The 10,607-nt window shown below is 38.8% G+C and overlaps 1 protein-coding gene across 1 annotated transcript; it reads left to right on the forward strand.

Annotated features, from left to right (window-relative positions):
- The first annotated feature begins 9,063 nt into the window (after window positions 1–9,063).
- On the forward strand, window positions 9,064–9,837 carry LOC138907952 (uncharacterized). Its single transcript, XM_070198579.1, has one exon. It carries the CDS (start codon window positions 9,064–9,066, stop codon window positions 9,835–9,837), a length of 774 nt encoding a protein of 257 aa, XP_070054680.1.
- Window positions 9,838–10,607: the final 770 nt, after the last annotated feature.

The raw sequence follows: 10,607 nt of genomic DNA on the forward strand, positions 1-10,607 counted from the left end.
GTGAGTTGATTCTTGAGGAGGCCCACAGTTCGCGGTATTCCATTCATCCGGGTGCCGCAAATATGTATCATGACTTGAGGTAGCACTATTGGTGGATGAGGATGAAGAAAGACATAGTGGAGTTTGTAGCTCGGTGCTTAAATATCAGCATGTGAAGTACGAGCATTAGAGGCCGGGCAGTTTTCTTCAGAGGATTGAGATTCCGGAGTGGAAATGGGAGCGTATCACCATGGACTTTATAGTTGGGCTCCCATGGACTTTGAAGAAGTTTGATGTTATTTGGGTGATTGTGGATCGGTTAAACAAGTTCGCGCATTTCATTCCAATTGGGACTACCTATTCTTCAAAGCAGTTGGCTGAGATTTATATCCGTGAGATTGTTCACCTTCACGGTGTGTCGATGTCTATCATTTCAGATCGGGGCACGCAGTTTACATTGCAGTTTTGGAGAGCAGTGCAGCGAGAGTTGGGCACACAGGTTGAGTTGAGTACAACATTCCATCCTCAGACGGACCGACAATCCGAGCGCACTATTCAGATATTGGAGGATATGCTACACGCTTATGTCATAGATTTTGGGGGTTCTTAGGATCAGTTTCTGCCGCTTGCAAACTTTGCCTACAACAACAGCTACCAATCGAGTATTCAGATGGTTCCGTATGAGGCTTTGTATGGGAGAGGGTTTCAGTCTCAAGTTGGTTGGTTTGAGCCGGGTGAGGCTAGGCTATTTGGTACCGACTTGGTCCAGGATGCTTTGGACAAGGTTAAGTTGATTCAGGATCGGCTTCGCACGTCACAGTCTAGGCAGAAGAGTTACGCCGATCGGAAGGTTCGTGATGTTTCTTACACGGTGAAAAAGAAGGTATTGCTCAGAGTTTCACCCATGAAGGGTGTTATGAGGTTCGGGAAGAAGGTCAAGTTGAGCCATCGGTATATTGGTCCGTTTGAGGTGCTTGAGAGGATTGAAAAGGTGGCTTACAAGCTTGTATTGACGTCTAGTCTATCAAGTGTTCATCTAATGTTTCATGTTTCCATGCTCCAGAAGTATTTTGGAGATCCATCTCATGTTTTAGACTTCATCATGGTTCAGTTAGATGGTGATTTAACTTATGATGTGGAGCCGGTGGCCATTTTGGACCGGTAGGTTCAGAAGTTGAGGTCAAAGAATATAACATTAGTGAAGGTGTAGTGGATAGGGCAGCCAGTCAAGGAGGCTACTTGGGAGATCGAGCGGGAAATGCAGAGCAGATATCCACACCTATTTAAGACTTCAGGTATGATTCTAGACTCGTTCGAGGATAAACGTTTGTTTAAGAGAGGAAGAATATAACGACCTGGTCGATCGTTTAGAGTACTATAGCCCCGTTCCTTCCTCCCTTCCCCTCCCCCCCCCCCCCCCCAATTTATTGCTTATAGTGTGCTCATTTGTTACTATGTGACTTGCCGGGGTGGTTGTGCAGCAATGATTCCACAAAATTACAATTCAACGATAAGAGGGATAACATGAATCAATGATTCCAAATAAGGATAAGTCAACAATGACAAGGGATAACAAAACTTCATTTAGGATTGAGCAATTACGGAAGAGATACAATAAATTCAATTAAGGATAAGCGGATTATGGAAAAGGTAATAATAACTTCAATCAAGGATAAACAATTACGGAAAGGATAGCATGGCAATAAAAGAGGCAACACTTCAGTTAAGGCACATAAGAGTTTTAATCGGCAATAAGGGTAAAACATGAAGCAATTAATTCCAAATAAGACACGTAAGGGTGAATTTAGTAAATGAAAAAATTTAACATGACAAAACAACTTCATATTTAATGGACATAAGAACCTAAGAGCCATAAACGGTCAAATTTTCACAAATAAGCCTGAGTACGTACTCGTCACCTCGCGTACACGGCCTTCACATGATACAATTAGCACAAGTGACTCAAATCCTAAGGGGTAGTTTCCCCACATAAAGTTAGGCAAGATGCTTACCTCAAAGAAACTAGACCGTTACTCTAAAATGACCTTCTCGAGTGAAACAACCTCCGGACGGTTTAAATGTAGCCAAAATAACTTCAAATCATAAAACAAACTCATAGGAAACAATTACGGATAATGAAGCTTCAGTCTTTAACAAATCTAAAAAGTCAACCCCTGGGTCCGCACCTCGGAACCCGATAAAATTCACAAAACCCGAACATCCATTCCGATACGAGTTCAACCATACCAAAATTATCAATTTCCGACATCAAGTTGTTGTTCAAATCATCATTTTACATTTTGAAAGATTTTTTATGAAGTTTTCCCAAATTTCCAACTTAATTCACTAATTAAATGATGAAAATAGAAATGGATTCATGAAATATAATAATATTCGAGTAGAGGTCACTTAACCCAATGAATTTCTTGAAAAATCCACGAAAAATCTCCCAAAGCCGAGGTCAACAACTCAAAATATGTTGAAAATATCAAACCCCTCGACATATATGTGTTTCGCCCAGCGCTCTTCGCATTTGCGCACAAAAATGTCGTACGTGCGGCCTCGCTTTTTGCGAGGAAAGCACCACACATGCGGCCTTCACTTGAGAGCCCAGAGCTCGCACTTGTGATCCAATAATCGCATATGTGATTGGGCAGAAGCATGACAAACACCGTAGAAGTAGACGACCACCTGGAACACATATCGCGCATCTGCGATCGACCTTCTGTAGATACGAGCTCGCATCTGCGCTCCCCTCTCCGCAGAAGCGACGCAACAAGACCTACACCAACATCGCAGAAGCGACCAAGAATCTAGCAGAAGCGGTCACGCACCTGCGCACCAAAACTCGCAGGTGCGACGGTCCAGAACCAGCAACCCAGAAATCTCCTAAGTCCAATATCCAAAAAGTTAATCATCCGAAATCCACCCGAGGCCCACGGGACCTCAACCAAATATACCAATACATCTTATAACAATACACGGATCTACTCAAGGCCTCAAATAACGTCGAAACTACGAATCGCACCTCGAATCGAACTTATGAACTTTCAAATCTTTCAACTTTCAAAATTCGTGCCGAAACATATCAAATCAACCCGGATGACGTCAATTTTTGCATGCAAGTTTCAAATGACATAACGGAGCTAGTCCAACTCTCAGAATCGCAATTCGAGCCCTATATAAACAAAGTCAATCCCGGTCAAACCTCTTAACCTTCCAAAACTTCAACTTTTCAATTTTCGCCAAAATATATCAAATTATCCTACGGACCTCCAAATCCAAATCCCGACGCACGCCTAAGTCCAAAATCACCATACGATGCTGTTGGAATCATCAAAATACCATTTCGGTGTCGTCTGCACAAAACTCAAATTCTGGTCAATTCTTACCGCTTAAGCTTCAGAAACAAGAATCCTTCTTTCAAATTGACCCCGAATCATCCGAAAACCGAACTCGGCCACACATGCAAGCTATAACATATAATACGAAGCTTCTCGAGACCTAAAGCCACCAAACGGGACGCTAATTCTCAAAATAACAGGTCAGGTCGTTACATCCTCCCCCTCTTAAATAAACGTTCATCCTCGAACGTGTCAATAACCATTCTGAGGTCATCAAATCACTGAGTGAACTTACCATACATATACTCGCGGGTGATCCCACGTCACCCCAATCCATATAGGCCCGACGACACCATCTCAACTAAAGATTATTCCATCCATTCATACTGATAGGCCTTAGAACTAAATTTCTCACCATCAGTTTACTTTCGAAAGACTCGATTCCTACATCCACACATGGTACCAACCTCAACCAGCTGCAACAACTTATGCCTACACCCACAAGGTACAATTATTGGGGAATCTCACCCTTTTTGGGTGACCTTCACCTATTTATTTATTTAAATGACATTTATTCTTGTTTATTGCTATCTTCCATATTCTTAAATCATTGATCATATCATTATTGTTGTCATTTATTGCTATGGGATCTTATTACAAAAATATTTGGTCTATCTTTTGGATATTAATATTGGCTAAGATTAACCCTACTTTATTATAAAATCTGATCGTATACACCTAGATCTAAATTTGGGTCATACAACATGGTGTTCAACCAAACATTTTCACACAAAATGAGACTAAGGATGTAACCTTTTTTTTAAAAAAAAATATTCTGAAATAAATGTCTTTTTTTTTCCCCTTGCAGTTATGCTTTTTTAGTTACGAACCTTAAAATGGTATAATCTAAGTTTTTCAAGTTCGTTACTAGTTTAGTTCTTATAATTTATAACAAGACCAAAAATATGATACGAGTAGTTTGATATATAGTCAATACGTTCATTTTCTGTTGGATAGCGCAGAGTTGGAAAGAAAGCAATGAGCAAGATGTTAAAGAATCCTCATCCTTGATTCTATCTATAAGTGAAAATTTAAAACACTTACACTGGCCATCAGTATGCAGAGGACTTATTGAACAAGAATATTCAGCTCTAGGCATAGTTTGGCCAAATTTCTAAAAATCAACTTACTTTATCTTTAAAAAGTATTTTTGGTGAGAAACAGTTTATATTTGGCTAATTGATTTGAAAAATACTTCTGAGCAGGAATTAGTGTTTGGCCAACCTTTTAAATAGTGCTTCTAAGTGTATTTTTCTCAAAAGTACTTTTCAAAAAAGTATTTTTGGATAGAAACTATTTTTGCTGCTTCTCCAACTACTTCTGTTTCTACTCAAAAATATATTTTTTTATTCTAAAAGTTTGATCAAATACTTTAACTTTTAAAAAAATATTTTTAAAAAATATGTTTTTAACGTTAAAGAAGCTTGGCCAAACAAGCTGTAAGCTATATGGCTATAGCATATAACTAGTAGTATCAGAGGAAGTAGCGGGGGGAACAACACAAGGCATGCCAATTGAGTTATATCACTGCTCTCTTCTTCTTCTTCTTCTTCTTTGAATTTTTTTTTTTTTTTTTTTGCTTCATAAGTGAAGCTTCAAAACAAACTAATTTTCAATGAAACAAACTATCTTTTAAAGTTAATTTCTTGTAGCGTTATAAAATCTGAAGATCCAAAATAAGATCCATTGAATTTTAAAGTGAATGACCACTCAACATTTCTAATTACTGATATACGTAAATAAACTCTAAATATGTAAAGAACACCAAAAGACACTTCAATATTGGTGATGGTCTTGAAAATTGTTTTATGTACACAGAAGTTAGGAGTTTAGTTCTATTTAAGCACTGACTGAACAAACACTTACAAGTAATTAACATGGTTGTTACTGTTGACTCTTAGATTAAAAATCTTAATTAATACTAGACTACGATTCTGGAATGTCGATTTCCTTATGCACTTTATAATTTTTCATTGTTGATATACATATAAAAATAATACAGGTAATTTATTCCGACGAAGGTTCTATATCTATCATTGTATCTGCTACTTGGGGTTCTATATAATAAAAAACTAGAATGCTTATTATTTTTAATCCATACCAAAGTAATGCTCATTTTTCTAAACTAAATTCAACCATATAGTACTCATTATGATATACCGTCGTTATCGTTATCCATAGAATTAATTCTCTACTTTATTCCTAAAACACTCAAAATTTATTGGTCCACAAGAGAAAGTAGGGTAATCGAGCTCGAACCAAAAAAGAAATATTGAAAGTGCATTGAAGATGTAATTAAGTAATTGAAAGTATATTTTTTAATTGTTTAAAATTTTTGATTAAATAATCATACACTTCAACATGATATAAGAGCAGAGAAACTCGTGTTATCACATGTTTGATTCATTAAAAATAATAAAATAGACATATGAAACTCGTGTTAAGAATAATTGAATAAATAAAATTATCTCCTTCTTTTTAATGAACTGATTATACACTTAAACATAAAATATCCAAGAAAACATAACCTTCTAACGTCATAATAGTTGATAAATGTACAAAACGTCAGTGTCGCCACGTCAGCAAAATAAACAAACGAATGGCATTGGGCTTATGGGATCCATGTCACGCGAAAGGCGTGTGCTATCGTCGACCGACCCATCCAAAGCTTGTGCCGTTGCTCGAACTGCGCAATCCAATCGCGTGCCACCTTTTTATTCCACGTATTCTACTTACGTCCTTGCTCTCCATTTAAACCACTCAAAAGTTTTGACGAAAAATAACAAAATTACACCGCATAATATTATTACTCGATATAACTTTATAACAACTTAAGTACCAAGAAATTTATAAGCAGAAATGCGGAATAACAACTAATATTTCATTTCACTAGTCTTTTTCTTTTAATCTAAACCAAGAATTAGTAAATATTGGCCTACGCGTGAAAAATACATAGATTTGACTCATGGGAAAATAGGCATGTGAAAATAGTGTCCGCACCTACTATTTGCTTGTTCGTGGCAATTTCTCACTTTTATCAATTTGCTTTGGCGTGTACTTGTAAATACATTAGGACACGACCCTTTAAAAGGGGGAGGTCCCCTTTTTCTTGTTAATGCAACCTCCCAAAAACCAAGCTAATCCCTCTTCATTCGGAAGCACATCAAATCTGACTCCATTTTTACTCAGCCTCCAAAAATCCTTTTCTTCCTTTTTACTCAATCCCACTTCTTTTTATTTCCGGGAAAACAATCTTTTATTGGTTTACAGATTGATCATATAGTTTTCCCGGAAAATTAAAATCTATCTTTCAACCCTCAAATATGGCATCGTTAAAGATTCATCCTAGAACCCATTCATTGATTCATGTAAACAAACCCAATTTAATTTCTGATTTGAACTTGACCACTTGTCTCTCAGTTTCCAAAAGGGTGTATTCTCATCGTGTTTCTGCCTCTCTATCTCTATCAAATCCACCTTCTAATTCTTCTGGCGGAGTTTTCAAAGAAGATCAAAAAAGTTCAGAAGCTGTATTATCTGGAAAGCTTGAAGAATGGATGAAAGAATCAATGGTGGATATTGTAAAGAATTTGAAGCAAGCGCCGTTGTTAGTCCACGTTTACGATGGTGAAGGACAAGTCAAGATCAAGACAGAGAGAGCCGTTGTGGAAGATTGGCCGGTGGTAAAAAGTGAATGGGAAAGTGGAGCAAAAAGATCCCCAGATGGGCTTATTTTTATTGAAGAACTTGGGACTGAAGAAGAATTGAAAAATGGGAAAATTGCAGAGGAATCAGATATAACAAAAGCATGGGGAGTAGTAGTACAAGGGAAAGGGGTAGAATGTTCACCAGCTTGTTATTTGTTGAAGACGAGTAGAGTTGGTGCTGGTTTAGGAATGGGATTGTTTTGCACTCATTTCTGTTTAGCAAGAGTACAGAATTTTAGGGACAGTGCTCTTGGACAGCTTAAAGATTGTTGGTTGTTGCAATAACTGATTGAATTTTTCTCAAGGGAAAAAACCATTGTTGTTGTGATTATGACTAAAGGTTGTTAAAATGTAAAGATTTTACTGAAATGAATACTACTAATCGATTGCTGCATTTCACTTCTTCTTAGTTCTCTTTTTTATATATATTATTTTATTAGAGTAATACTACATTTTATTCACGAATTTGGATAATTGTTACCTATTCTATCTTATTATTGTTATTTTAAATATAATATTTATTTTTATTTTTATTTAAAATTTATAAAATCATATTATTAAATTCATTTGTCATCCAAAAATGTTAGAAACAATAAATTTGGTGTGGTGACATTTTTTACTTTATTTTTTTCTCTTATTTTATACTTTTTTATTATTAAATAAGTATATTTTATCTTTTATCCTACTTTTTATATAATAATTTTATTTTGTATTATTTTTTTAAAGTAATATTGCATATTTATTTTTATATTGTTAGTATATAACATCATGAAACAACAACGATATACAATACAATCTATCAAAATATTGTATTTATCAAACAACATAATATAATACATAAATAACAACAATTCATATTTGATTTGGTTATTCCATAATTTTACTAGAAGATCGTTAAAGCAGATCTTTTATTGAGTAGCGTACGAAAGGGACTCATTTTAAACGTGTATCCTAAGGTTCTGAGATGGTTCCGTCATCTTTATGACATTAGCCATGCAGTATCCTAATTCTGATTTGTTAGAGCCTAAAAGGGGGATAAAAGCTTGTATTTCTCATATAAAAATAATTCTGATTTGTTAGAGCCTAAAAGGGGGATAAAAGCTTGTATTTCTCATATAAAAAAGAAAAGGAAAAATAATATTTTATGGTCGCTTTTAAAATAATAACCAAATATTTTTATATATATATATATATCTATGTTATTTGAACTCTGTCATTCTTTCTTTGATAAATCAATCTCTCTCTAACGTCTTTCTCCTGTCGCTCCATCATCCCTATCACCGGACCTCCGGCGAACACCGGACCAGGTAAGACCCCCGGCCCCCACACCACACCACCCCTTGTCTTCTTTTCCTCTCTTTCTCCCTCTTCCTCATTACTTCCCTTTCCCCCCTCCCTTTCTTTCTTGTTTTCTTGTCCCCCTTTTGCTTTCCAGATCTGCCCTCCCCCCCCCCCCCGCTTTATATTTTCCTTTTCTTCCTTTTCCTTCTTTCTCTCCCCTATACCTCGTCTCTTCCACCTCGTCCCCCTATTTTCTGGCGCACTGACTTAGCCTGGCGGCGGCTGAGATAATTTTCCAGCGAGCCTCGGGCGAAGCGGGCGGGAACTTCCAAAACATAGCTGCTGTGGACAATACCTTTCTCGATACTCGTTGTGACTTCAGGTTCTATTGTTCTTGCTTAGAATTTGTTATTTGTTAATATTGGACTCGTGTGAGTTGGTACCTCCCGTTTCCCAGTTTTCCTTTGTTGTGTTAGTTAAATTGTTGTCAGCTTAGTTCGTATTAGTTTATTCACCGTATTAGTGTGCCTGTAGCTGCAACTTGTCTTCTTCTGGTTTGGTCTGTTATATTGTGTGTGATAGTGATTCCCCTTACTCTGCCGTAGATATAGTGGCTGTGGTCTGGGATGGTCGAGTGAGGTCATGTCCTCGGGGGGTATAGTGGCTGTGATCTGGGATGGTCGAGTAATGTCATGTCCTCGGGGGGAACAGAGGGTGGGGCGGGAGGCAGGGGAGGTAAAGGGAACAAGGGTGTCTATAGGTTAAGAATTGGGTCATGGAACGTAGGTACATTGACGGGTAAGTCTATAGAGTTAGCGAAGATCCTCAAGAAGAGGAGGGTCAATATAGCGTGTGTCCAGGAGACTAGGTGGGTAGGGTCGAGGGCGAAGGACGCAGACGAGTATAAACTTTGGTACTTAGGAGTCCAGAAAGGTAAAAATAGAGTGGGCATCTTGGTGGATAGGGAACTCAGAGAGTCTGTGGTCGATGTTAGACGAGTGAATGATAGATTGATAATTATTAAATTGGTGGTTCGAGAGTGCACCCTAAACGTCATTAGCGCCTATGCGCCGCATGTGGGCCTAGATGAGGACGTTAAACGACGCTTCTGGGAGGGGTTAGATGAGATTGTGCGTCAGGTTTCGCCTACTAAGAAGCTATTCATAGGAGGGGATTTCAATGGGCATATTGGATCAACTGCAGGTGGTTATGGCGAGGTGCATGGAGGCTTCGGTTTTGGGGAGAGGAACGGAGGAGGTACATCGCTGTTGGACTTTGCTAAGGCTTTTGGGTTGGTGATTGCGAACTCTAGCTTTCCAAAGAGGGAGAGGCATTTGGTTACTTTTCAAAATGCGGTGGCGAAGACTCAGATTGACTATCTCCTCCTCAGGAGAGGTGACAGAGGACTGTGCAAGGATTGCAAGGTGATTCCGGTGAGATACTCGCGACACAACATAGGCTCTTAGTGATGGACGTTGGTATTATGTTAAAGAGGAAGAAAAGGTCTACTCGAGGAAGTCCGAGAATCAGGTGGGGAGCCTTAATTAAGGATAAAGCCCAAGAGTTGGAGGCGCGGTTGTCGGCTATGGGAGCTTGGAGGAGCAGTGGTAACGCGAGCACTATGTGGTCAGCGACAGCAGACTGTATTAGGGAGGCTGCGAGAGAGGTGTTAGGAGTCTCGACGGGCATCTCTAGTGGGCACAAAGGAGACTGGTGATGGAATGAAGTGGTTCAAGGTAAAGTGGAAGCTAAGAAGGTGGCGTACCTGAAGTTAGTAGGGAGCATAGATGAGGGGGAGAGCCGAGCATGCATGGAAAGGTATAAGACAGCTAGGAAGGAGGCTAAGCTGGCGGTCACAGAGGCTAAGACTGCGGCTTATGGTTGTCTGTACGAGGAACTGGGGAAAAAAGGCGGGGAGAAGAAGTTATTCCGGTTGGCCAAGTTGAGAGAGAGGAAGGCTCGGGATTTGGACCAACTGAGATGCATCAAGGACGAAGATGGTAGAGTATTAATGGAAGATGCCCAGATTAAGAGGAGATGGCAAACTTACTTTCATAAACTTCTTAATGAAGAAGGGGATCAGGATATTGTGCTAGGCGAATTGGAGCATTCCGAGAGTCACCGTGACTTTGGGTACTGCATGTGTATCGAGGTTGATGAGGTCGTGGGAGCTATGCATAAGATGAGTAGGGGCAGAGCGACCGGGCCAGACGAGATTCCGGTGGAATTTTGGAAG

Source organism: Nicotiana tomentosiformis, chromosome 3 (assembly GCF_000390325.3).
Source record: "Nicotiana tomentosiformis chromosome 3, ASM39032v3, whole genome shotgun sequence".
Lineage (NCBI taxonomy): Eukaryota > Viridiplantae > Streptophyta > Magnoliopsida > Solanales > Solanaceae > Nicotiana > Nicotiana tomentosiformis.